The sequence below is a fragment of the Mesoplodon bidens genome (genome assembly GCF_964165515.1).
Source record: "Mesoplodon bidens genome assembly, chromosome: 7".
Taxonomy (NCBI): Eukaryota; Metazoa; Chordata; class Mammalia; order Artiodactyla; family Ziphiidae; genus Mesoplodon; species Mesoplodon bidens.
In genome coordinates, this window is record NC_138164.1 from 14,546,216 (window position 1) to 14,574,150 (window position 27,935).

At 50.2% G+C, this 27,935-nt stretch overlaps 1 protein-coding gene and 1 pseudogene across 2 annotated transcripts in view; both read left to right on the top strand.

Moving 5' to 3' along the window:
* The window catches only part of TMPRSS13 (transmembrane serine protease 13), a 72,847-nt gene that overhangs the window by 28,503 nt on the left and 16,409 nt on the right, over positions 1-27,935 (top strand). Inside the window, exons 2-3 of the mRNA XM_081238861.1 lie at positions 23,894-24,134; positions 25,209-25,313. Coding sequence (XP_081094987.1) covers positions 23,999-24,134; positions 25,209-25,313 — 241 coding nt within the window. The 5' untranslated portion in view covers positions 23,894-23,998. The remainder of the gene's footprint in view (positions 1-23,893; positions 24,135-25,208; positions 25,314-27,935) is intronic.
* On the top strand, positions 26,462-27,097 carry LOC308619740 (large ribosomal subunit protein uL22-like; annotated as a pseudogene). The gene has a single exon. The product of its transcript is annotated as a large ribosomal subunit protein uL22-like (transcript).

Genomic DNA, 27,935 nt, shown 5'->3' on the forward strand with positions numbered 1-27,935 from the left:
AAAAGGCACAAAAAATGAATCTGTGGTTGTTGGGGACAGGGAGTGTGGACAGAGGATTGACTGAGAAAAGGTATAAGAGAAACTTGGGGAGATGGAAATATTGTATATTTTGAGCACAGTAGTAGCTATGCAACTGTAGTATTTTTCAAAGCTCATCAAACTTCATACTTTAGAAAGATGAAGTTTATTGTACATAAATTACACTTCACAAAATCTGATTTAAAAAAAATCAGATCATGCCTCTACACTCCCCCCCCCACTTCCACCACTTACTTGAAAGAACACAATGGCTTTTCATTGTTCTTGGAATAAAATTTAGATCCCTGCCTGTGGCCTACGGGACCCTAGGACCACTCTTTTCCTTGCTCATTCTGCTCCCACGATGCTGCTCTCTTTTCCTCTGAGCTCTTCCTTCTACCTAGAGCCCTGCCTGGTTGACTCTTTTTCATTATCCAGGACCTTCCCTGACTGTACCATCCAAAGCAACTCCCTCATTCTGCTCCGTTTCATCAGTTTTCTTTCCACTGCTATGTGAAATGATTGTGCTTATTTACTTTTTCTTGCCTACAGCCTGTCTTCCTTTTTAGAATTCGAGCTCCATGAGGACAGAACCTCATCTGTTTTCTTCACTAGAATTTATTCAGATTTTTTTCACCAGATTTGTCCAGAATCCCTAGCACCCAGCCCAGGCCTGGCACATGGGAAACTCTCAAAATTATTTGTGAAAAAGTTCCTTAAAATGTTAAACAGAGTTAACATATGATCCACCAGTTCCAATTTTAGGTATATACCCAAGAGAACTGTAAACATATATCCACACAAAAACTTGTATATAAATGTTTGTTAGCAGCATTATTCATAATAGCCAAAATGTAGAAATAACCCAAATGCCCATCAACTGATGAATGGATAAATTTAATATGAGCTAACCATGCAATGGAATATTATTCCACAATAAAAAGGAATGAAGTATTGATACAAGTTATAACATGAATGAACCTTGAAAATATTATGATGAATGAAAGAAGCCAGTCACAGAAGATCACATGCTGTATGATTCCATTTATATGAAATGTCCAGAATAGACAAATCTATTGAGTCAGAAAGTAGATCAGTGGTTGCCTATGGGGCTGGGGGAGGTAAGCTCCCCAGCTTACCTCCCCTGACCCCATAGCAGTCACTAATGGAGAGTGACTGCTAATGGGTGGGGTGTATCTTTTTGGCGTGATGAGTGTTCTAAAATTCATTGTGGTGATGGTTGCATAACTCTGTACCCTGTAAGTGGGCAAATTATATGGGATGTGAATTCTATCTCAATAAAGCTGTTAATTTTTTTTTTTTTTGTGGGACAAATTAATGAATCTTCTTCTGACCACTTCCTGGCTTTTAGGGGAGACAAATCAGGTAACACATGCCCCGTGAGCTGGTCTATTCTGCTCTATTCTGGACATGCACAGTTGATGCAGGCATTCCATCTGTACACACACCCTGCCTACCTCTGGGATTCCATCCCCATGGAGCCCCCCTGGATGCCATGAGAGGCCTAATGGGAAAGGTGTCCTGGAGGGCCACACAGGGTCCAGGCCCAGGTGGGACTGCTGGAATTTTCTCTCCAGCTCTCTGAAGCTAGAGCAAAGAATTCTCTTAGTCACTGGCTCTGTCACCCTGCCTGGGGTAATTACCCCTGGTTAGCCCCTCTGTGTGTGTCATCCACACATGTGAATGATTATACTGAAGTTGGGCCTGATGATTTGGGCCACATTGCATCACACCAGCCTTGGCCTAGTGAAGACTGATAGAACTGGCTCTTCCAGGTGCTCAGGGTGAGTGGAAAGCCAGGGCACCCAGCACTGACAAGAAAAGGGGACAGTGGTGACACAGGAGGGCTCTCTGGTCTTCCTCACTCCTCACCCCAAAACTGGAAGCCAGAGCAGGTGGGGCCGTGGTGGTTCCAGCTGGAGCTGAGGATGGCTGGCTGGTTGGCCTTGGATTTAGCCTTGAAGCATTGAACTTGGTATAGGAGGGTCTGTGGTTTGGTGTTGAACCAAAGAAGCCTTGGGCAGCCTTCAGACTCTGAGGTCTGGGCACAGGCCTGGGTGGAAAGGCCAAAGGCAGGAAGTGGGTCTTTAGAATCCTGGCCTCTCAAAGCTCTGCCGTAAGATTGCCCTGCAATCAGAAATTTAAAAGAATGATTCAGAAAAGAGGATCCCTGAGGTTCTTCCAGGCTGGACCTTCTGTGAGTCTGATTGTGAACATCCACTGAGCACTTGGTCTGTGCCATGGCTGTACACGCACCAGCTCTGTTCACCCTCACATAACCCTATAAGGTGTAGCCTATTCACAGTAATTTTTCTTCACGATGGGGAGATCAGTGGAAGCAATTTAGTTATTAAGCAACTCCTGATAGGCACATAGTACAGACTCAATAAAGACTTGATGACTGACTAACTGGTTGCTTAGATTTGTGCTAGACATTGTGAGGAGATGCAAAAGAATTATATCAGTCAATTAGTGAATACTTATTGAGTGTATATTATGGGCAAATTATTGTCCAATCTTGGAAGGGGAACCAGACTTCTTTGGGTTTTTAAATGTTGGCAATTAATTCAGGTAAAAGTAATCCTGTCCAAATTCAATAAAATATATTGTGGGGCTTCCCTGGTGGCGCAGTGGTTGAGAATCTGCCTGCTAATGCAGGGGACACGGGTTCGAGCCCTGGTCTGGGAAGATCCCACATGCCGCGGAGCAACTAAGCCCGTGAGCCACAACTACTGAGCCTGCGCGTCTGGAGCCTGTGCTCCGCAACAAGAGAGGCCGCGACAGTGAGAGGCCCGCGCACCGTGATGAAGAGTGGCCCCCGCTTGCCACAACTAGAGAAAGCCCTCGCACAGAAACAAAAACCCAACACAGCCATAAATAAATAAATAAATAAAATTTAAAAAAAATATTGTGATATAAGAAGAAATATATGTATTGGTCTCTGTTCCCCACAGTTCCTGTCACAGGGCTCCTGAAACCCTTGTAAATAGGATGCTAGGAGAATCTTTGGTTTCAATATTTAGTCTTTGATCCTGGTTCTTGACACAGGGTTCCTAAAACTCTTTTAAAAATTTCCTGGGTGATAGGAGTGTCTTTTGTTCTAATGAGGCAGCTCTGGGTGGGCTCTTGAATGGCTCTTGGTTGGGGGCTGGTCACCAGAAAGACCAAGCCATGATGAGAAGCTTGGAATTTTCAGCCTCACAGCCCCCATGCCCTAATGAGGGCAGAGGGGCTGGAAATGGGGTTGATAATTGATCATGGCTACATGAGGAAGCCTCCATAAGATCCCAATAGTGTGGGCCTCAGGGAGCTTCCGGGTTGGTGAACACATCCATATACTGGGAGGGGTAGGACTCTACAGAGACAGAAGCTCCTACCCTCCCAGACCTCACCTATGTACCTCTTCATCTGGCTGTTCAGCTGAGTCCTTTATCATATCTTTTAATAAAGTGGTAAGTGTAAGTGCCTCCCTGAGTTCTGCGAGCTGTTCTAGCAAATAACTGAATCCAAAGGGGTGGAGGTCATGAGAACCTCCAATTTGTAGTTAAGTTGGACAAAACTGGTAGGTAAGCTGGGCCCCTATTGCAGTGGCATCTGAAGTTGGGGGGCAGTCTCGTGGGATGTGACAGAATTGAGGTAACTTGGAGGACATTCATCTGGTGTCACAGAATTGCTTGGTGCGGGGAAAAAAGCCCCACCGTCTGGTGTCAGGATATTGTGGGTAAGGTAGTAATGGAGAAACACAGGAGGAACACTGAGTTTTTCCCATCACACACATCTTAATCCAACTAGAGAGAAGCTCGTTTTCAATGTTTGTTTTAGATTTTCTAAACATGGTAAAAGTTCCAATATCCAAGACTATTGAAAAAATTGTGGTTAAGAGGAAAGTTGTATGGTAACATACATTACCGTTTTATTGAGTGTTATCTCATTTAATCTTTAATGGGGCATTGTAACCCATCAGATAGGTATTATTTTCTCTTTTGCAGATGGAGAAACTGAGATTCAGATAGTAAACTTGTAACTAATGTGACCAAAATTTCACCCTAGGGTGTTTTTTTTTTAAAACCATAGTCTAGTTTACATTCTTAACCATTATGTTATATTGCCATATAGATAAGCAGCTAGCCTAGAATGGAAAACCAACCATAGAGAAAATTGGAAACTTCTCTATACAAAGAATTAAGTAACACCCTCTAAGAATCTTGGAGTGGACAGACCTTATTTAAGTCTTCATGAATTCTCTGGAAGACAGAATGACCATTCATATTTCTATGTCTGAAGTCAACGCTGAGTTGGGAGACTGTATAGAGAGGCATAGAGTAGCATTGCAAGCAGTTTCAGAAGTCCAACAGAGCTGTTTTCAAACCCATTTCCAGCACTTACTAGCTTTGTGGTCTTGGGCAAATTACTTATCCTTTTTGAGCCTTGATTGCTTCTTCGTTTGTAAAATGGGTATAAAACATCTATTTATAAGTTTGATGTGGCAATTAACTAAGACACGGTCCACAAAGAGGGTGCAATATGCATTAGCTATTCTTTTTCCGGTAGCAAAGTCCCAGGGTGAGGAGGGTGAGGATGGAGGAGAGTGAGGCTCTCACTGAAGGATAAGCTTCATAAGGACAGGCGTGATGCTGGGCTGCCCCTGCTATGTTTTAGTGGCCTGAGCAGTACCTGGTATACGATAGGTGCACAGCAAATAATTGTTTACAGATGTATAAAAATTAAGCAAGATTTCAGGGGCTGAGTGAGTGGGCTTTGATTTGGTAAGTGAAAGGGAACATATCTCAGCAAAATGATCCATGCACTAGCTTTAAGGTCGTGGGCCCTGAGCCTTCTGTCTTGACTCAAGAGAGGGATCTAAAAGGTGCTACAAACACTTTTGGATACAGCCTACCAGTGGGTGGTCCAAAGGGTAGTAGTGGTCCAAAGGGTAGTCTCAGCCCAAAAGGCCGATGGAATCTGGATGTTTTCAGGGAAACATCAGCTGGAAACCTTGTCCTACTCTGTGTAACGGCCTCCATTCAGTGCTTCCATGATTAAGGGTCTCCATCAGAAACTGCTAGAAACGTCAGGACCCCTCAGTGTGGGAAAACTAAAGCTGAAAAAATAAACCCAATATAAACTTATAAAACTTGGAAGGCTGAACTGAATTCTGATGTGTTACAAAAGGGGACAACTTAGTGGTCAAAAGCATTGAGTGAAGACATACTGTAGGGAGATCTGTTTACACAGAGTTTTAAGCTGATAGTAATAACGTCCTATATCCTTAGAGTACGTCAGCGTTTCCCAGGAGGCATCTCACAATATCATTTGATCCCTAAGGGACAGGCAGAGCAGATCTTACCTTTGCTGGCTCACAGTTGAGAGAACTAAAGTGAAGTGATTTGGCCAAGTTTCCACTTCTGGGAAGGAGCCAAGCCAGGGCTGGACCTGGGTCAATGTGCATTGTCCCTAAGCAGTGCTCTAGGTTGGATATAAAGATAGTTTCAAGGGAAGCGTTTGTCTTCATGAATTTTATGTTGATCATAATTATTAAGGGCCCCCGTTTGGGGTGTACCATTAATGTGAAATGCACAGACTTGGAGATATTTTGGCTGCAGCTGGGCCCAGCCAAGCCACCAGCCTTGGGACCTGGAGCCTCTCTGGGCTTTCCTGAGATCACCTGTCCTGTCTGCTTTGGAGGGCTGTCCTAAGGGCTAGAGGAGATAAAGAGAAAGTGCTTTACAAATGTGATTATTCAATGTCTTAATATCCATGTGCATAGAGAAAAAATAATCATATTCCTTTAGATTAGTTTCTTCTAAACTGAGAAGTCTTTTGAGAGCCAAAAAAGCAGAAAGGCTCATGTTCTCCTTCCAAATTCTGAATAACCTATTGGAGAAATGGAATAATGTAGTTGCATGCTCAGACTCACAGACATAGGAAACAAACTTATGGTTACCAAAGGGGAAAGGAAGGGAAGGGATAAATTAGGAGTTTGGGATTAGCAGATACAAACTACTATATATAATAGAGAAGCAACGAGGACCTACTGTATAGCACAGGGAACTATATTCAATATCTTCTTATAAACTATAATGGAAAAGAATCTGAAAAACTATATATATATATATATATATAACTTAATCACTTTGCTGTACACCAGAAACTAACACAGCATTGTAAATCAACTATACTACCAAAAAAAAAAAAATCTGAAGTTTCTCATGTTATCTAGATTTAAAGTCTGTATAACTTTGTATCTTTTAAAAAATAATTCATATTCAAAAAGCCAAAAGCTCAAAATGCATAACATTTCCCTTTCACTGGGCAAACAATATAAATGTCTATCTTTTGGTGACAGTTGGCAAAACACAGAATGATTAAGCTGGGGACCTGCAGGGGTTCACCTTCAGTGACTTCACACTTCTCATCTGCTCTGATAAAAACACATCTGCAGCAGCTGAAAAAATGAAGCTAGGGAAAGAATTACATCCAAAGGAAGTGTTCCTTTTAAAATACTCTGAACTGTAAGGAATATAGATGAAGGTTCTAACAATAATGTACATATTTAACATTCTATAGTGTTTATTATCAAAACAGTATATTGATAGTTTGGAAAATTTAAAAATATGATGATCCATTATACCCATCTATTACAACAGACACTGTCATAGTAAGAACATAGATCCACGTGGAAGCAGAGAATGTGGGTTTGAGCATTAGCTCCATCCTTCATAAGCTGTTGACAGGGGAAGGTGTATTTATTTGACTCTTGGCTCCCTGTTGCAAAATGCAATTGTGTTCTGAGGACAAAGCGAAATAATATTCATGCAAGTGCTTTGCAAATGTGAGTTATTTCCTGGCGTTCTTTTTATGTTTAACCATGAAAAAATATATAGTTTCTCCTCATAATTCTTATTTACTGCACATTGCACCTGTTTCTACTTTTTCTCTGAGTTCTGACCACTCTTCTGTTCTGTCTTCCTGGGCAACCTTTGGCAGCATTTTCTTCTTTCTCAAACTGTAATTCTATTTCTTTCTGTCAGATTCTCTGTTCCTCAGCTCTTGTGCAAGGATCTCCAGACTGCCTGGTCACCTTCATTGACTCTCTTCTCTTGTGCCCAATCTCTCTACTTAGAGATTAGGTTCTCCAGAGCTGAAAGGGACCTCACTTTTTAGAGATGAGGAAGCTGAGCCCTGGTGCCCCTGAGAAGTTGCTCAGCAATAACAGAGAAGCAATAAAAGCCCAGTCTCGAGTCTTAGCCCAGGGCTTTCTCCCCCAAACTGCCAGCAAAGGACCATTTTCTCTGGGCTTTGAATTCAAAGCATACGTCTTAGCCCTCTCCATACCTGCTCAAAGCACTAACCTGTTGTTCAGTGAAATTTTGAAATTATATCATATCACAATGGCTACTATGTATTGGTGGGTACTATGTATCAGACCTCGTGCCAAATGTTTTATACAAATGATTTCAGTGAATGGACATAAATACTCTATTTGAGAGGAGCCATTATTCCCATTTAAGGAAACTGAGATTCTGAGATGGGGAGTAACTTGCCCAAGGACACAGAGGTAGTACCTGAAGAGCTCTGATTCCATGACAGATCTCAAAGTCTGTTGTACAAACCATTCAACACTTCCTGCTCTGAACGTTCCTTTGAGGACTCTCACACTCTCCTTGGCAGCCCCAGGGTGCCAGGCTGTCTTACTGCCTGTCTCTCACACCTTCTGGAATCCCACCTCCTCCTCCAGACAGTCTTCTCAGATGGATCAGAGGGGAGTAGAGATGCTCCTGTCTGAATGTGGGAGTCTCGTGGTCACAGCAGTGTCTCATTTGTCCTCACTCTGTGAGTATTTGAATGTGGCTGTGTGCAGGTGACCCATGTTTGCCTCTGCAGGGCTTAATCCCCACCTGTCTTTCAGCACCACTGGTCTGTGGGCAGCTGCTTCAGTCCTGTGGAAAAATTAGCAGCAGCCCAGTTGGTGGTTCTGGTGAACCACTGGTTGGTTTTATCTCAAGGAGGAGCCTATAAATATTGCTGTGGGGACAGGGGCTCTGGGACCACACTTCAGCAGGGCCATAGTGCCCGTGGGCCTGCTTTTGGAGAAATCCATGGAGGGAAGAGGACTTGACATCACCTCACACCAGGAGCAAGTGAAGGAACTGGGTGTGTTCAGGTGGGCAGAGTGCCAACTCAGAGAGTCACCAATCACCAAACTGTTCCCTCAAGTGTGAGAGGGGCTGTCATGCTGAAGTGGGGTTTGACTTCTGCAGGGAGGGGAACTGGGAATACAGAAAAACGGGTGTGGGCGAATCACGAGGAAGAGCAGCTGCATCAAATGCTTCTTTGGAAACAGGTGGCACCTAAACAGTCAGAACTGTCTCCAGATGGTGGTATTTTCCACTCCAATCTGGGCACAGCTGGATGACTTCCAGGTAGGAGGGTCATAGATGGTCCAGCCGAGAGGACTCGGCTGCCCTGGCCCGGGACACCCTGGAGGGCGGGGCCAGCCCTCCTCACGGCCCATGGCCCACTGTTTAAGGGGCTGGGGGCCAGAGTGTGCCAGAGGGAGTCTGGGGTTCTGCCAGAGGCTTTCTACGTAGTTTATCCCATCTAATCACGGATTTAGGGTGATGCAACCAGAACTATGACGGTTACGAGGAGAAGAACAGGGCTTGGTCCCTCTCTGCCTCCTGTTGGTCCTGAACAAGACAAATGGGGCAGCAAATTCCATGACTAAGGGGAACGCTGGCTCCTGGGTTGAGGGTTCTAGACGCTCTGAGGCCCTGACCTGCTGGGGGGGTCGTCAGGTGGTCCTTTGGCCAAGCTCAGGCTTTCTGCCCACCTTTCTTTTCTGGGTGTGGCTGGCCTTCCTCCCTACCCTGTCCCTATTACTCAGCCAAGAGGCCCCATATCTGCTGGATGTGGGTAGCCTCAGAGTTGCCCCACCAGCAGAGTCCCCTGCCAACCTTCCTTAGGCTGGCTGAGGGGCTCCGTTTAGGCTCATGAGCTGTTTCCTCTGGGCTTGAAAAAAAAATACTGCCACCCTATGCAGCCTCCCCTTATAATATCCGGGAGTACCCTTAACCAAGCACCTGGTGTGGGTCCCGGCCAGTAGCCTTGCTGGTCTGGGCTCAGGGAGGAGCGCTGGGGTGGGGAGAGCAGGGGCTGGGGGAAGAGTCCAGGCTCTGGGGTGGGGCAGGTGTCCTGGCCCAGGGGGTCTCTCCTGGTGACTTATTCCCTTGAGGGTGGGCTTGTTGTCTCCTCTCTGCCTGGCCTCTAAGTACGTGGTCTGTGTGTCCCAGCTTCCCTTAGACCTGGAGGGAAGTCCTCTGTTGAGCTCTGAGTGATGGAGAAGCTCAGAAGTGGGCTACACAGGAGGGATGGTACTCAGAGCTTTCACGGAGGAAATGGGAGGAAATTCTCAAGTAGGGCTGATGAAGCAGGACTCACGAACCAGGACTGTTGACAACCAGGTGGGACTAGAATGGCCAAGAGCCCTGTTTCCTGGTCTGTAGCCCCAGGGAGGAGCTTGCAAGGTGCTGGGTAGTGGCAGCTGGAGCGGCCATGAAAGCAGAGCGCTAGGAGTTTAGTCTCAAAATAGTAGTGAGATTTCTGTCACTCCTCACTCTCTTGGGGCTGCCTTGAGGCATGTACTTGTTTGCATGGATGAAATATTTTCTGTAAAACTCCCTCCACCCTAAATGGAAATGATCCAGAGGCGGGGAAGGACCAGGCTACTAAAAGCCTGGAGTCCCCACGGAAGGGGAGGTAAAAGGTAGAGCAGGTGAACACCCGGGCCCAGGGCGCTGCTCGCCTCTGGGTGGAAAGTCGTCGTGCTCAGGTCTCTGGAGGGAGGAGGGCGGGGAGGCAAAGGAAAGGGGGGGTAGTCAGAGGGACGCAGGGGTGGCACGGACGGGGTCTCCTTCCTTCCAAGGAGACAGGAAGAGGCAGAGCAAGGCTGGAGCCGGGTGCCAAAGCCGGGGTAGGTGGTTACTAAGGCCAGCTCTGTTGGGGGAAGAGTCCAGGCCTCGTGCCAACCCAGGACCTTCCCCTCTGGAAACAGGAAAACTGCCAGCAAAGAATGTCATGCCTCAGTGTCCCCTGGCCCTGCCTCCGAGCCCCAGTGCGGGATATTGCATGTTCCCCCCACCCCCCGGGGCAGGGTCCCCACCCTGCTGTTCTTTGCCACCTTCACCTCCAACAGCTACAGCGGGGCCTGGTGCTGAGCTGTCAATGCTGATTGAACTGAACGGACGGCTTATGGGCATTTCCACGTGGGTCAGCTGGTTTGGTCAGCAAGGACCCTGGGATGACTTGTGTCTCTGATGGACCCAAGGAACAGAGCAAGAAATACAACCCACGTCTCTTTAGAGCCTCCCCATTAGAGCCTCCTCATTTAGAGCCGGACACATTCTCTGGGTGGCTGTGTCATCACGGTCTGCCAGAGGGTGAATCGAAAGACCTCCAAGTTCACATCGCTGGCGTTTACCTCCGAGGTGGGGTTTCCACCCACCCCACCCCCCGCCATGGGCCCAGAACCCCAATCCTGAGCTCTTACCAGAGGACGGGGGTACCTTCAGGGAATGAAGCTAAGGGTGACCCTGGGAGGCCAGTGGTCTGCCTGGGAGACAGAGTAGTGTTCCTCAGGTCTGGTCTATGGAAGGAAAGGCCCAATGCCAGTCTCCAGCCTCAGAGTCCCCAGTGGCCTGAGGGTGGGGGGGGTGCCTCCCTAGGAAAGAGGGGAGAGGAGGTGCTGAGGACACAAGTTGGCATCTCCTCGGGGCTAGATGACCACGTGGGAGGGGTCCCTCTGCCCTGGCAGGCTGGTGGAGGGAGGAGGGAGGGTATGGGGCCTGAAGCTGAGTTCTCTTGGAGAGCCAGGGCAGTGACACCCCAAATAACCCAAGACTGGAGAACCCTAGGGTCTCTGCCTGGGCCCACCACCCTTCTGCCTCTGGATTCGATTTCCTTCAAGACACCTTTGGAGCCGACAGTTTCCACTCTGAGCTAGAAATTCCTGTTTTCTTGTATGTAAATGGAGAGAATAGTAATCCCTTCCCTTGTCTCTGCTTAAATCTCACGTCAGTGATCCCCTCCCTGACCTTCCTGTTTCAAGTTGTAACTCTGCCAGCCCAGCCCTCTTGATCCCCTTCCCTGCTTTGTTTGGCTCTATGGCACTTGCCACTTTCTGCTACACTGTATCATCCATCTGTCGTCACCGTTGTTGTCTATCTGTTTTTAAAATTCATTTTGTTTGCCCCAACCCACCCGAATGCTAGTGCCATAGGGCCGGGGTCTCTGCTGAGTTTGTTCACTGTGTCCCTAGTACTTAGAACAGTGCCAGGAACATAAGAAGCACTCAGTAAATACTAGTTGAATGGCTGAGTGAAGGATGGATGCATAGGATTGTTGTAGGAATTAAATGCATTGCTGTATGTAAAGCATTTCATAGGACACCCAGCACCTTATTATTATTGCTGCTGCTGCTGTTTGTTAGATGTGACTCGTGAAGTTTCCTCAGCTACTTGGCTCTCTGTTTCTCCATCTGTAAAATGAGGAGATTGAATCACCAGATGAACTCTGAGCTTCCTTCCATCTCTAAGGGTCTGCAGTTCTATGATCTCTGTGCCCCCAAATACTCAGAGGCGGGAAGGTTCTTCCCAAAGCTTACATTCTGCTGTTCTCAGCAGTTCTGCTGGGCGTGGAGGTGCTTACTCTCCCTTCACAGCAGCGCTTCCTCTGTTTCTTTAGACTACTTCTTTCGACAGGCTGGGGCAGAGGTAGGCGATCATGAGTCAGCACAGTATTTCTTGGAATGGTTTCCGTTCCAATATATGTATGTTTTATTTTCATTGGTTTTGATGTGTTGTTTCATAACATTTTATTATTTTCAATAGAGGCAATTCATTATGTGCATAATTAGAAGCCATTTGATTTTAATTTCCTTGTTGAGAGTTGTGGTGGAAATAAGCAAAGTTCAGGAAAAAAATTCTTTTGGCCAGACCACGTGCCCTGACTTGGGATTTGGGCATGTGGTCCTTGGAGACGAAGTTTCACTCTCTCCTGCCCTGGGTAGGCGCTGGTCCCTGATCTTGGACGATCCTTATGGGGACAGGGTCGTACCTCAGAGAGCTCAGAAGCACCTGTTTTAGGGGCCCAGGTTGGCATGGCTAAGATTGTCCTCCCAAGGCCCGGGCCATTTCTCCCCAGAATCCCCCTCTGAAAAAGGTGGTATGGAACCTCTGGTTTCCCCACAGCTGACTCTGTAGGGACAGCTTTGGGAATAAAGGTAGCTTTATCTTCCCAGTATTTGGTATTTGCTGAGTATAACTGGGATGGCCTTGGAGGAGGGGCGAGGGACAGGTCTGGCTAGTTCTGCCCTGTTGTTCATACAGAGGATTACCTCACATGTCCCAACTGGCTTCCCCGCCCATCTGGTGAGGGCTGGCCCTCAGCCCTCCAGCCTCCTTTTCCTTACCTGCCTGGGAAGCCAAACATGGATCTTCCCGTCAACATCAGCTGAGCCTGGAGGCTTCACCCCTCCGGAGACCATGGAAAGAGACAGCCACCTGGTGAGAGTGCATCTGCGGAGCTTGGGCCAGAACTTCCTGGCACTGAGGAAACAGGGATGGGGCTGGAAGCCAGGTGGGGCAGCGGCAGTGTGCCTCGGTTTCAGGGGAAACTGAATGTGCCTTTTCTAGTTTGAAGCTGCTGGGGATCAAGATCACGCAGCCTCCTTTTATCATGGTTCCTAAAAGGGGCCCCATGGGAGGAGAAGCTGATGGGATTTGGGGTCAGGTCAGGAAGCACCCCCAGGGCTGTGTGGCTGAATCCTGGGCTCCCGCTCTGTGGCCCCTGAGTACCCCAGCCAGGACGTATGTGCTGTTGGGACAACTTTGCTGGTTTGAGAATCATGGAAGCTTAGCATTCTAACTGGGCTTCAGGGTTATCTTTGGGTAACCCTCTCACTAGACTCATAAACCAGCTTGGAAAAGGTGGCATTGAAGATCTTCAAGGGGATTTTAAACTTCTCTTGGTCGTTATTTTCAGGCTTAATAATCTTCATGCTTGGAAAGTGCTTCCTTATGTCTAACCATGATTCCTTCTGCTACAACTAAGATTACTTTCCTCTTCTGTTTTTTGGTAGAGAGCAGCTAAGTGTCCTCTGTGGAAAAGCCAGTCATTTACATGTGAAGGTTTCCAAAGGTTTTTTTTTTTTCTTCTTTGCGGTACACGGGCCTCTCACTGTTGTGGCCTCTCCCGTTGCGGAGCACAGGCTCCGGACGCGCAGGCTCGGCGGGCATGGCTTACAGGCCCAGCCGCTCTGCGGCGTGTGGGATCTTCCCAGACCGGGGCACGAACCCGTGTCCCCTGCATCGGCAGGCAGACTCTCAACCACTGCGCCACCAGGGAAGCCCTCCAAAGGTTTTGTTCAACTATTCCTCAGCTTTCTTTTCTTGAGGGACATTCCTCTGTGCTCTTACTTCTCCTTTGGTCTTATTTTCTGCTCACCTCCACCTTTTGTACTCTAGTGATGTGGTAGAATCTGGGACTCCGGGAAGGATGGGCCAACTCTGGAACTGAGGATCAGCTTAGCCTATGTTCTGGCTGATAGTTGGCTCATGGTCCATTTTGAACCCCAGATGTATTTCTGAAAACTCTACCATCATCTCTCCCACCATTCTTCCAGCCCCTTCTTGACTTTTCTGTCCCAGGCTTTTTCTCCTGCCCTCTGATCTGGTCTCCTTGGCCCATGTCTCTGCCTCACCAAGGTCATTTGACCCTAGGCCTCTGGGGCTCATTGGAACCTCTGGTGAGCAGTAAGGGGGATGCAGAAGGCAGAATGGAGTTTTGTTTGAGGCATGGGGAAGGTGAACCCATGGTCACAGCCATGGGTCATGTTCCTTGGTAACTTGCTGGGAGCCTAAACTTGATGGTCCCTAGACACAAGGGGTGAGAAGCGCTGAGCTATGTGAAGGGTGGTAGGGCCAGTCCCTGGGGCAGGGTGATGGGGTGGGGGGCACCTGCTAGGAAACTCATCTCTCCAGAGTCAGGGACCAACATGGAAGGTCACTGGAGGGGCACAGGGTAGAGTACAGGCTTTTCATTATTGATAGAATAAATGTCACATGGTATGGCAGGTCCCACGTTCACTCTGGGAGACTTACCTTGGAATGAAAGAACTGAACCATTACTTCCTTATTTAAGGTTCTTAGATTTGACCCCTTATTTAAGGTGGAACCTCCAAGATGGTGAGCCGGAGGTGGGGACAGAGAGAGCTTCCTGAAGATCTTAAGCTGATCTGCAACAGATTTCTTAACACTAATTAAATTGAATAAGAGGAGACTGGGAGTAACTAGTCGTCTAAGGCTGTGCCCTTTTCCCTGAGGACTTCATTGCAGAAACATGCATTGTGATTTTTGACCATCAGCTCAATAAAGTAGTGAGAAAGATGGTGGCCAATGGACTTAAGCCTGATGAAGCTCCTGTGTGAGCTGGTTGGGACTTCGGGGGGATCTTAGAAAGAAGGTGGAGAAGGCTCACAGCTTCTTTGTGTTCAAGAGAGAAGCTGCAGGATGTGGTGGACAGAAGACTGACCAAGTTCCAGGTCAGCAGTGACTTTGGACCAATCACTTAACCTTTCTGCACCTTAGTTTCCTCATCTGTGAAATGGAATAAAAATAGTATCTACTTCAAGTGGTCTTAGAATAGTGTCTTTCACATAATACGTCTATTTTATAAGAACATCTGGTATAAAGAGATAGATAGATAGATAGATAGACATGTATTCATAGAGTTAAGGTTTATTGTCATCATCATCATCATCATCATCATTATCTAGGGTCTAGTCCTAGCTCCTCTAAATTTGGACTAATATCTTCTGCTCTTGGTGCCTCAGTTTCCCCACCTACAAAAGGAGAGGGTTGGACAAATTGCCCCCTGAGGCCCCTTTCTGGTTCCATGACAGTCTCTGGAATCATGTAGAGTGGGATTACAGGTGTGCCACACTGGATATGCACATTTGTTCCTGAAGAATAGTGCATACTTTGTGTTTTTCAAAAGGCGTCACATGCTCAGTGCTTAAAGAAGTGCCATGTTTATTAAAGAAAGACTGAAGTTGACCCACTGATAAAGCGACAATCCTCTGTAGAGTGGATTTTCTTCTACTGGGTCTTCTTTTTTTTTAATTAATTCATTAATTCATTAATTTATGGCTGCTTTGGGTCTTCATTGCTGCACACGGGCTTTCTCTAGTTGCATCAAGCCGGGGCTACTCTTTGTTGCGGTACACGGGCTTCTCATTGTGGTGGGTTCTCTTGTTGCAGAGCACGGGCTCTAGGCATGCGGGCTTCAGTAGTTGTGGCACGTGGGCTCAGTAGTTGTGGCACACGGGCTTAGCTGCTCTGCGGCATGTGGGATCTTCCCGGGCCAGGGCTCAAACCTGAGTTCCCTGCATTGGCAGGTGGATTCTCAACCACTGCGCCACCAGGGAAGCCCTGGGTCTTCTTAAAGTGGAGCAGGTTTTCAGTCAGCCCAAGACCACAGATGCTGTGCACTTGAGAATGGCTGGAGGCCCCAGGGCTGGTCTAGGATCAGGCACCGTCTTTAGAGGGGGCTGGGCAGGTTCCCAAGACAGCAGACCAGTAGGCTCAGGTCGCTCTGCTACCCCCTAGACCCCAAAGTGCAGACACCCCCAGGACACCTGGCACCTGCCCTTTGTCCCTGCAGGTGTGCAGCCCTCACCTGAAACCTCTGTGTTCCATGTTGGCACTGGTGCCAAGCAGCCTTATGCTGGGCCCATCCCACCCTGCCTCCCCCTGTGTTGTCCCTGTGACCTGGCAAATGTAAGCATGAAATGTGTGGGAGTGTGTGTACGGGGCTCTAGGCTGGGTGCTGGGTGGGAAGGCTGACTGGTGTAACAGTAGCCACTTGGCTTAAGTGTCCTGCTTTGGCAAAACAGCTTCCTCTTGGTATGCCAGCAATGGGGGTGGATGGTGTCCAGCCAGGCAGGGAGGGATGCCACACAGGGAACCCAGGGCTTTGTCAGCCAAGTGGAGGCCTTGGCGATGCCAGGCGGCGTCTGGCTCCTGTGATAGGGACGCAATACCCAGGACTGTCATTATGTAGGGGGCCCCCATTATGTAGCAGCCCTGTTACCACCCCAGCCTTGGTAGAGAGGGGGCATGGGGAGAAACTGAGGCACCAAGGTCCTGGGCAACCAAACGTTATTTGTTTGGCAATAGGAGGTACTCAGTGTTCTTTAAACTATTTGATGAATGAAAGAATGAATGAATGAGCAGGAAGGTATTTTCATTCTAGTCTAATAGGGATCCCCAAGGTTTTTTCATGTGTATAAGAGGCATCATAAACTAGAAGGAACTTTAGCACCCAATCAGGCCTGCAATTTTCAAGTTCTTTGTAGTAGCGTCCTCTTTTGTTCACATGAAATCTTATGTGGAACCCACTGCATAAAACTGAAAAGTTAATCTGCTCTGTTTGAAGTGGGGTAAAGGACTCGAAGCTCTTTACCTACAAGCTGGCCTCCAAGGCATCTCCACGGAACTTCTAATGCTCTGTAGAAACTTGTTTGAAAACAGCTGATTGTCCAGCCTTTCCTTGGTTGGACCCAGAAAGGAATGTGACTATCCTTAAGGTCATGAGCTGGTTAGGAGCAGAAGCAGGGCTCCCTGGAGTCTCCTGTGCCTGGGGTGAGGGGGGCCTCGGGGCTCTGGCTTCTTAATCTGGAGCCCAGTTTGATTCCAGGCTGACTGGGGTCCCTGAGGTTAACGTTGCATATATGTGGGGCGTGCTGGTGGCTGGGTGGCAGGAGGTGCTGGGAAATCTGCCTGTGGGGGCCTGTATCCGTGCGGTTTCTCTGGGTCCAGGGAGCGGGGAGAGTAGGACGGAACCCTGTGTACCCGGAGTTGTAATGAAGCCTGGGTTGGGCAGTGAGGCTGGAAAGAAGCATGAACCACTCCGATCCAGTCCAGTCCACACTGGAGGGGGTTCAGGCTCCCCTGCCATGGTCCAGGGGTTCCCCAGGCTCCCAACAGGCGAGGAGGCTTTTTTTTTTTTTTTTTTTTTTTTTTGCGGTACGCGGGCCTCTCACTGCTGTGGCCTCTCCCGTTGCGGAGCACAGGCTCCGGACGCGCAGGCTCAGCGGCCATGGCTCACAGGCCCAGCCGCTCCGTGGCATGTGGGATCTTCCCGGACCGGGGCACGAACCCGTGTCCCCTGCATCGGCAGGTGGACTCTCAACCACTGTGCCACCAGGGAAGCCCAAGGAGGCTTTTTAAGTTCTGTGAAAAGGGGCTCCTGATCTTTCTTGGTACCGCTCGTGCTTCCAGTGGGGATTGGGGAGCACCTCATCCTGCGTAGCCTGGAATACTGGGGTGCCGGCCTGGGGTGCCACCCTTTGAACATCCTTGATTCTCAGGGTCACTGGGAGAGAGATGCTGCCACAGGGGCCTAAATCTAACAAGGGGTCCTTCCTTGTTGGAGCTTGGTAAGGGGCAGGCAGTGGGAGAGCGTGGAGGTGTGCAGCGGCCTGAGGACGGCAGTCAGAAGATCTGGGTTCTGGTCCTGGCACTGCCCCCAGCTGGCTGTGTGATCTTAGACAAATCACATTGCCTTTCGACACCTTAATCGCCTCATCAATAGGAAAATGGGTTGGACTAGAGGGTTTTCAAGAGCTTCTAGCCTGTGGTATGCCCAGCCTGAGCATGGCCCGGAACTGAGGAGGGAGGCCCAGTCACCTCGTGCTGGACTTGAAGGGGCCCCGAGAGACATGGAAACGTGTTCAAGTCACTGCAGGTGGACTTTCTTAAGCCTAGCGTGAGACTTTATTATAGGGTTCTTCTCCCTGTAATGCCGGGTGCTCTGAGTGACCCACAGTGCATCTGGGCCAGAGATCAGGCTGCCGCCTGTGGGTAAATAACAGTCTCTACGGAAAGCCCAGGGCACAGTGCATCCACGTGGGGGGGCCACATAACCACTGAGGTGAAGCAATCCAGGAGGAGACTGGGGCATCACTCAGCACGGCAGAAGCTCCCTCCTCTCTGGCACTGCTGGCTGGGCCTGCAGGAGACCCAGAGAGGCCAAGGGTAGGACCCACTTGGGGGCTGGTTAACTTACTCCCATCCCCCACCAGGTAAGGGCCCAGGGCAGAGCTGCCGCAGGAAACCGTGACACTGGTCCAGGTGCCATGGGCTGGGGAATCTACCCCGGAAACTGTGGTATAGAGGGCAGTGGACCGGGTACAATGGGTCCCGGGTTTTAGTCCCTCTTCTGCTCTAAGACGTACCTGAGCGACTTTGAGCAAAGCACACAAATATTTTGGGCCTCTCCTTCCTTGTCTATAAAATGGGAATAATAATCCTTATCAGCTCCTGTCCCGGAAAGTGCTTGGAACGAGCCCCAGAGCCAGGGACTGCTCTTTCCAGGCCTCTCCCTGGCTCATCCTCTGCTGCCTTCCTGTGGACCCTGCCCTGCCCGCTGCCTCCTGCCGCAGAGCGTCTTGAGGGGACTGGATGAGTTTTGAGTAGGGGCCGCCGGGAGCTGCAGAGACACAGGCAGGTGGCATCAGTGACAGCCTGGGGTATAGACCTGGTCCATGACACGGTGAGGGTTCATGGCTGTATTAGCCCAGGGGGTAACCCCAGAGACCACGCCAGGGGTGGCGGGGGCAGAGAGGCAGAGAATGATTGGCAATGTTAGGCCAGGAAAACGGCCAGAGTCACCCACGCTTTGGCTCTGCCCTGTCCCACTGTCCCCCTGAAGACCGAGGAGCCTCTGGTCTGCAGGCAGGTCGTGGAGAGTCTGGCCTTGGTCATCTGATTCCCAATCCTGGGTCTGCTGCTCACTGGCCAAGGCTAGGAGTCAGGCCGGTTCTGGTCCGGACTCTGTCCCTCGTGTCTCAGGACCTAGGGCAAGAATTCTCCTCCCCTCCCTGTTCCCCACCTGCTCAAGGCATCTGCTCTGAGGGAGAGGTCAGGCCTCCAGGAGGGATGCTGGAATCTCAGCAGTTGATCTCCAAGAATTGAGGAAGGGAAATGAGTTACTGCTCTAGTAGGTTAGATGTCAGGAAGAACTTCCAGGAGGGTCGGGTGGAAGGCTGTGAAACGGGTAAAGAAGGACGGCTGTGGAATCTCCTGTTCTGTGGTCCTAGGAAGTGAGAACTCTTCCCCGCAGCGTCCTGGAAGTGTGATGGTTTGGAGTCAGGAAGATGGAGTAGACGGCCTCACTCTGGAGGCTGTGCTCCCCTGGTCCTGGCGCTGCGCTTCCATCCTGCTGTCCCTTGCAGCTCTCTACGTGGGCAGCTCTATCTGGCACTTTGGGGACTAGGGCTCTTCTCTTGTCCTGCTCTGTGGGGCCAGAAACTCTCCACCTGTCTCCCACCAGAGTGCTTGTTCACCTGAGGCCAGGGCCTCCAGGGCCTCCCGGGCCTCCCATCCCCTCTTGGGTGTCACCCTTTCTTCCCTCCCCGCCAGCTTCACCTCCATCCCCACACCCCATTCTTCCCAACCTTGGGAAGACTTTGTGCTGGACCGCTGAGGCCCAGAGGTAACAGTTTGAAAGAGTCTGGCTGGAGACTACTCACCCCTCCACCTGGCTCCTTGGGTACCGAGCCCCAGGTTAGTTCCATTTTACACGTCCCACCTCCCTCTAGACTCAGAGAATAGGGACCCAGGTGGGTCTCCTGCCGGGACCCCAGGACTTCTCCTCCCCACTTCCTGCCGGCCAAGGCCGTGGGTGGGCACACTGGGACCTACCTGTGGGTGGAGCCAGCATCGGGGAGAGGGACCTGCAAGGCTCAGGAGGTCTCCCTGCCTCCCTGGCTGCCCCCGGCTTCCTGCTATGCCTGCCTGCTCCCGGTTCCCTCCATCCTCCCCCAGGTCTCCCCACCCATCTTCCTCTGGGCCTCCACCACCTGTGGACCTCTCAGCCCTCTCTCTCGTTCAGGCCCTGCTGACGGGGTGACAGGACCCTAGCTGGTCATGGGGTCCCGCTCAGGTGGAGGGCCTGAGCTCTTGCCGGGGGAGTCAGAAGGTTGTGATAAGAGTCCCAGGGCCACTAATCCTTTCTGGGGTTTTAGGCATGCTCTCGAGTCCCTCTGAACCCCAGTTTCCTCGTGCACAAACTGGGGATGAAAACTCCTGTCCAGCTTGCTAACTAGGAGCATTGTGAGAATCAAATGGAATAATGGGTGTAAAAGCTCTTTGCAAATTGTAAGCCCTGAAGAAATGCAGGAAGTTACTGTGGGCATTCGTGATAATTTTGGGCCAGACTCAACTTGCTCTGAGTAGGCCTGGATAGAATCCAAGCCCCGTCACTTACCTGAGATGTAAATTTGGGCATGTTCTTAACCACCCTGGAGCTCAGTTTCAAAATCTATAAAATGGGGTTAATAATACCAACCACAAGAGCTGTTATGAGGTTGAAATGGGATCAAGTAAAATGCTTAGTGGGCTGTTCCTATTATTACGGTGATATGCATTTATAAACCAGCCTCTTTCATATTTATTCCTTGTCAATCTGGGGGAAGAAGGTAAGATCAATCCCATTTTATATGTGGGGAGACAGATTCTGAAGGGTTAATGTACTTGCCCAAGCCAGTTAGGAATGGAGGTAGTCAAATTTGAACACAGATTTTTCTATTTCAAGCCCAGTGTCTTTAGCAAATAAGCAGATAGACAAACACCCACCCTCCATCACAGCTAACGGTCGCCAAGTCTCAACTTTATATACATCACCTATCACTGTGATGCTATGAAGCAAGGTGACCGGCTCACTGCACAGGTAAGGAAACCGAGATGTGAAGAGGTTAAGTCTCTTGCCCGGTCGCCAGCTGGCTTTGAGAGTACTGGAGGGCTGTGATGCCACTGCTCCGGACGACCAGGCTTGTCCTGGCAGGCCACCGGGCTCAACCTTGCTTCCCACTGGAAACTTTCAGTTCCCTGCTTCCTACTGGAAAGACCAAGATCCCTGCAGGAGACCTTGGCTCCACCCCCAGGCTCCCGGTGGCACTCCCAGGCCTGCAAGGTCCCAGGCCCAATTCTCAAGCCACGTCACAGATGCAGAACGAACATCCCATGCACAGGGTTCAGAGGAAAGACCGGGCCAGGAGCCTTTTGCTCCTGACTCCAGAAGACAGGAGACTCAGATGCAGCTGGGCTTGGGCCAGGTTCCTGATTCTGTGATAATGGGCAATCTGAGCTCTGAGCCTTGGATTCCTCACCTGTAAAACGCGCTTCTAAACATATCAACCTCTCAGGGATGGAGTGATGACCTCAGGAGGCCATAGATGTGCAGGTGTATTATAAACCCTCAAGTACCATACATTGGGAGCTATAATCAATTATATTTAATTATATAATCAATTATATCAATTATATAATCAATTTATATTTATTGAATTGAGTTATGGGAATTTCCCCTGAGGTGAGGGACGATGTATATTGTGAGCATAACAGGGAGGGAGGCCTGGCAGGCCAGCTGAGGTGCCACAATGCCAAGGTCTCGCTCAGGTGTTGAGGCTGGGGCCACCACTTGTGGGAACGAAGCACAGGGCTCTACACAGCCTGGGCTTGTTCCTCTTATTGAAGGACCTTAGTCTGGCCTTTGTTGAGCACCCTCTTTTCTCCCAAGATGAGCTCACACCACCTTTTAGCCCTTTGGCTGTGCCTCAGTGCTGTTAAATCTCAGCACGGTGGGCTCTGGGTGTGCCAGTGCAAAGGGGGGAGAGGAATGAGTGTTTCCTGCCCAGCCACTGTGTGCCAGGCACGGGCAAGAGATTTCCTATTTTATCTCATTGAATCCTCAGAAGTATTAGTCCTATTCTACAGATGAAGAAAGAGAAAAAGGAAAGTTAAGTGCCATGTCTAAGGTCACACTTCTAGAACTAGGATTGGGACCCAGGTCTGCCTGACTCCAAAGCCAATGCTGTGAACGGATGCACTGTACATTTCAGCATATCCTCACCCCCTCTCCATGCTCCAACCCCAGTCCTGTTCCCCTTGAGGCTTCCAGGGGCTAACCTGTCTTCGTTTTGTGGAAATCTAGTCTCTAGACAACAGGGGTGAGAGGGAAATCTGAGCTCTGGTTCAGCTGCCCTTTATATCCCTAAACACACACGAGTGTGTCCCTGCTCTGCTGGCTGGGGCATCTGGACACATGTGTATTTACCCATGTTCATCAATTAACCCCAGTAACTCCCTGGGATAGTCACTCCGGGTCCCTGCCTCTGGCAAGCTGAGTGTGGTCAGGGACTCAACGTCCCTCCTTGAATTCATCCCACAGCCTCCAGAAAAATGGAGGTGACCAGATCAATTACCTCTGACTCTTAGAAGATGGAGTTAAAAAAAAACAAAAAAACCCACCCTGCCTGGTAGGATTGATAGTGTTGACTTGAGCCGGATGTTCTAATGAAGAGGACTTTTTATTAACTGAGTTGCTTACTAGTGTCAAATGCTTTTAAGCACAGTGGTAGGTGAGGGATGAAATAGAGGGGCCCAAGGTCCAGAGCCTGTCTCTTCCACACAGCCCTGCCGACTGTGCCCAGAACGCAGGGTCCCTGAGCACAGGTCCCTTCCCCCACCATTCCTGCTGCTCCCCGGCTGCCCTCTGAGTATCCAGTCAGTGTTCAGCAGAAATGATAGTGAGGGGCAGACGTGGCCAGGTCAGTTTCCAGCTCCCCCTGCTGTTCTGGGGACACCTAGAGGGGGCTTAGAAAGCAGAAATGGTGTGAGGGAGGGCAGAGGGAGGAGAGAGGATGCCTAATCTGGTGACAGGGACTGGGGTTCCTGCAGACCAGGGCTTGGCCACCAGTAGAGGCTGCTCAAGGACATTCCATCAGCCCTGGCTGCCCACCAGCTCCCAATCCCAGATTCAGTGCACCCAAAGGCTCAGACTCTCCAGGAAGGAGCAGCACTGGTGTTCACTGATTGCCTGCTCCGGCCACTGCTGCATTATCTCATGCACCCCTCCTCAGAGAGGCAGCAAAGCCTGGTGGTTGAGTGTGGCCTCCACAGCCCAACTTTCTGGGCTCAAATCCTGTCTCTGCCACTCTAACTCTGAGAGTTTGATCAAGTTACTGAATCTCTCTGCCTCTGTTTCCCCTGATGCAAAATGGGGATAATAAGAGTTCCTACCTCATAGGGTTGTTCTCAAGATCAAGTGAGTAAATACATAAAGCACTCAGGGAATAAGCCCTCTGTAACTACAGATTAAAGCGCTAAATCGAAATGAAAAAATCACTCCACCTACAGCTGAGGAAGGTTAAGGCCCTTGGTCACCTTCTTCTCCTTCATCTTGCCTCTCCTTTTCCCCCGATGTATCGGGGTGTGTGTGTGTGACTTCCTGTGTTACTGAGAACAGTGTGGGTACAAGGCAGGTCAGGGCTTTCCTTAGGTAGTGCTTTCACACTTTTTGATGACAGCTCATAGTAAGAATGATGTTTTATAATATAACACACATACACAGAAGGGTGGGATGCAGGGGAGTGAAGAGGGCAGAACGGGTGGTTACTTCCCCCTCAGAGTGAGGGTCCGGTCCAGCAACCTCATTTCTGAGGGTCCCTAGACACGTGTAGCCAAAGCAGGTGCCCCCATACCCCAGGCAGATGACCCACAGCCCTCTGCCCACCTCCGCAGGTCCCTGTGATGGGGAGAGACCGCAGGGAGTAGGGTACCGCAGGCTCTTTGAGCTTTCATCCATCCCTGGACATTCTCTTCCCTGTCTGGGAGGTCTGTTCACCTCCTAGCCTCCTGCTCCAGGGCATCTATCTCCTGTCCCAGCAGGGCTGAGAGCTGGGTGGGGTGGCAGTGGGGAGCAGCCTGAGGGATGGCTTTCACTCTGCTTTCAGAATGCCTCTCCAGCAAGGACACCTCCAGCCCGGGCATCGCTGGCCTGTGCATGCCCAGCCCGGGTATCACCTTCCAGGTCATCGCCCGGCGGGTCATCGTCTGCCATGTCAGCCTCCATGACATCGTCTCCGAGAGTACACCTTGTTAGAGCCACACCAGTGAGGGCCGTACCTGTCGAGGCACCTCCTGCCAGGTCCACACCAGCTGCCAGGGCCGCCAGGGCCACCAGGGAGAGCACAGGTAAGGGGGCTCCTGCAGGGAAGGCAAGAGGAACAGGGAAGCAGTCCAAGGGCGGAGGGGGGTGCAGTGGGGGGGAATCTCCAAGTTGTCACTCTCTACTCCTCCTGTAGCCCTTGAATAACGATGACTGGGAAGGAGGGGGGATGGTCCGGGTGGGCAGTGGGGGACCTGGGGAGGAGGGGGCAGAAAGGAGCAAGACATGCAAACCCAAGGCAGTGGGAAATTGCAGCAAATGGGGTAGAGGATAAGAAACCAGGACCGACAGAGCAGATGTAACTTTGGAGGCTGCTCAGTCTGGGTCAAGGTGCAGATTTTGAGAGCCAGGGCTCCTGGTTAGAAACCAGGGTTCTTTCCTTGGGCTGCCCTGGGGGTCTGCCAGGGAAGCTGGGGTCTTCACTGGAGTACAGTCATGATCGTGGGCTCATCTGTGGGTAGAGGGGCAAAGAGAGAGATTCTGATCAGGCAGGCATGCCCCACCCCCAACTTCCCAAGCTGGCTTATAGGATTCAAGCTAATAGGGAGACAGAGACATCAAATGGTCCTCAGGGACTGGCTCTGCCCTTAGGGAAGCAGCCTTTCTGCCCATCCCAACTTTGCCCTCCTCCTGTCCTCCTGCCCCAGCACTGCAATATAAACAGGACTGGAGGAGCATCCCAGATTTGGGGCCCAGTCTTGCCCTTTGCAGGACCGGTGAGGCACTTTGGTGTGGAGACCTTTGGGATCAGACAGATTTCATTTGAATGCCTACTCTGCCACTCGCTAGCCAAGTAAGCTTGAGCGAGTTATTTAACATCTACGAACCTCAGTTTCCCCATCTATAAAATGGGTGTAATGATACCCAGCTCACACAGTTGCTGTCAGAATTAAATGAGATAACACATGCAAATGCCTAGCTGGCCCACAGTAGATGCTGAGTAAAAGCGAGCTTGGTTTCAGGCAGGGGCGGTGCCGTATTCTGGGTGGAGTGGTCCTGACAGGGCCCTCCTGGGCCAGCTTCCTTTCCTTCTCCCTCATCCACTGTGCCAGACTCCCCTCCAAAGGCCTCACCCTCCCCTACTTCTGGCCTGTTCCCAGGTATCAACTTGCCCAAGTTCACCAGGAAGCAGGGCCTGAAGCAGCTGCTGCTCATCGGATGTATCCTCCTCCTCATCGCCCTCGTGGTGTCGCTCCTCGTTCTCTGTGAGTTTAACAGAGGGAGCAGGGCTGGGCTCTGGTCACTGCGGGGTGCAGTGGGGTTCAGGGATGGGGACACGCAGCAGGGAGACGAGTGGGGGACACACACTCACCGGCTGCCATGTCCACAAAGGGACACTCCTGCAAATGGCCTTGGACCATGGCACCTCCAGGCCCCTTGGAGGTAGCTGGGTTGAGAGGGTGGGAAGTCAGAGGAACCTGGCTTGGGTCCCACCTGTGTTACTTACTCGGGCGAGTAGTTAACCAGTCTGAGCTCAGTTTCTGTTTCTTCAAATGGGATTAAATTCATTCATTCGACTTATTATGTGCTCAGTAAAATTTCCTAAAGATTTCACTGGGTTATGAGGACTAAATGAGCTACTGGCATAGTGCCTGGCACAAAATCCCACTGTAAAAAAGTTAGTTCTTTAAAAAACAAACATCAAAACACTGATTAGGAAAAGTCCCCAGGCATTTTTAGTCAATGGGATAAAGTGTTCAGGGGTCCAGGCTCCCTCAGTTCCACGCCCTCCTTTGGGAAAGATACTCAGGACATGTCCCTGGACTCCTTGCCGGGGAGTCCAGTCTGAGCCCAGCACGGTGGGAAATCTTAGGACGGAGAAAAGGGGGTCACACATCACACCACCCTGTCCTCAGGGAGGGTACAGTCTCCTGGGGGACGTAGGTGGAAATGATTAAGACCAAGTGGATCTGAGTGTGACCATCAGCAAGAGAGGACAGCTGTATGGGCTGGGGTGGCAGGGGACAGCTCATAAAGGCCATGGGGCCAGATGAGGACCTAGAAGATGGGGGGGTCCGTCTTGGGCAGGGCATCTGAGCAGGATGAGCAGCTGCAGGAAATGTGGGGGGCAGATGGGCAAGTTGGCTTGGGGAGAGGGAAGGGACCCACTTAACCAGAGAGAATATTCATTTGGGGACCTGAGGGCTGTCGTTTGGTTGGGCATGGCTGGGCCACATTGTAGAGAGCTTTAAATGCCAGGCTGAGGGGTAAGGATTCTGTTAAAGAGACAGCACGGGTGGCGAAGGGCAGGGCTGTTTGAGGGAGAGGATTGCATGGGAAGAAGTTGCAAGCTGGTTAAAAGTATGGTTTTATGTTTCCTTTTCCGGTAAGTGGCTTGAGGTGACCTCTAAAAATGGTTCGCTCTTCACTTGACCCAGAAAACGCCACAAAATCATGCAAGTCAAGAGGTTCAAATCTTCGTGTTCACTTTAAGAACACTTGTGAAACTGCCCAGGCCATTAAGGGTATGCATATCCGAAAAGCCACCAAGTCTCTGAAGGATGTCACTTTAAAGAGGCAACGTGTGCCATTCCATCGTTACAATGGTGGAGTTGGTAGGTGTGCCCAGGCCAAACAGTGGGGCTGGATGCAGGGTCGGTGACCCAGAAGGAGTGCTGAATTTTTACTGCACGTGATCAAAAATGCAGAGAGTAATGCTGAACTTAAGGGCTTAGATGTAGATTCTCTGGTCATTGAGCACATCCAGGTGAACCAAGTCCCAAGATGCGGCACAGGGCTTACAGAGCTCGTGGTCGGATCAACCCATACATGAGCTCTCCCTGCCACATTGAGATGATCCTTACTGAAAAAGAACAGATTGTTCCTAAACCAGAAGAGGAGGTTGCCTAGAAGAAGAAGATATCTCAGAAGAAACTGAAGAAACAAAAACTTATGGCCCGGGAATAAATGCTGCAAAAAATAAATATAAATAATAGTAAAAAAAAAAAACCAAACAAACAAGGAGTATGGCTTTAGGACCAGACAGACCTGCCAAAGCATCTCGGCTCCGCCACTTACCAGCTGTGTGACTTCATCAAGTTAATGAACTTCCCGAGCCTCAGTTTCCCCGCCTGCCTGGCAATGCATGTGAAGGCGTCAACACGGAACCTGCTGCCACGTGGGACATCCGCTCCAGTAGGAAATAACCCATGGAGGGGGGAGATGGCCACTGAGGGCAGGTGCTCAGCATGATTTCACAGCATTCCCTGAAGCCCCCTGACCTCCGGAATTCCCAGGGAAGTGGTCACTGAGCAGCTGTGCAGGGGAGTCAGGACTAGAGCCCCCGCCCCCTGAGAGCTCTCTCTGCTACACATCAAAGTGATCCCAGGAGCCTCAGTGCCCGGGACGTGGGAGAGGGAAGGACCGGGGCACAGAGAGGAGGGGGAAGTCCAAGAGGTTAGGAGGGGTTGGTGTCTGGACTTGGAAGGAGCAGTCACACAAGGCTGACCTTCACCCGGGGTGACGGAGAGCACAGTGGGACTGGTGGGATATGTGAGGGCTGAGGAACAGGTTGCAGTCAAGAGGCGGGGTGAGGAATCAGAACCCGGGTTTCTTAGGCATCCAAGGGGAGGTGTTTCCGGGCAGGAGGGATGACGGTTCCTAGTTTGGAAAGAGATGGGTCTTCGAAGAAGTCATGAAGCTGATTTTCACATATGGTTTGTAAAGCTGTTGGCTTTTCAGCCCAGCTTGTACATTTAGGAATCAGCCACCTAGAGTTGCTCGTGGAGTGGGAAGATGTTTAAAGGCATCAAGACAAGTCATGGGGCAAGAACTGAGCCAAGGGGACATCCCTTGTTTAGAGAAGAGGGAGGAGGAAGAAAATCCAG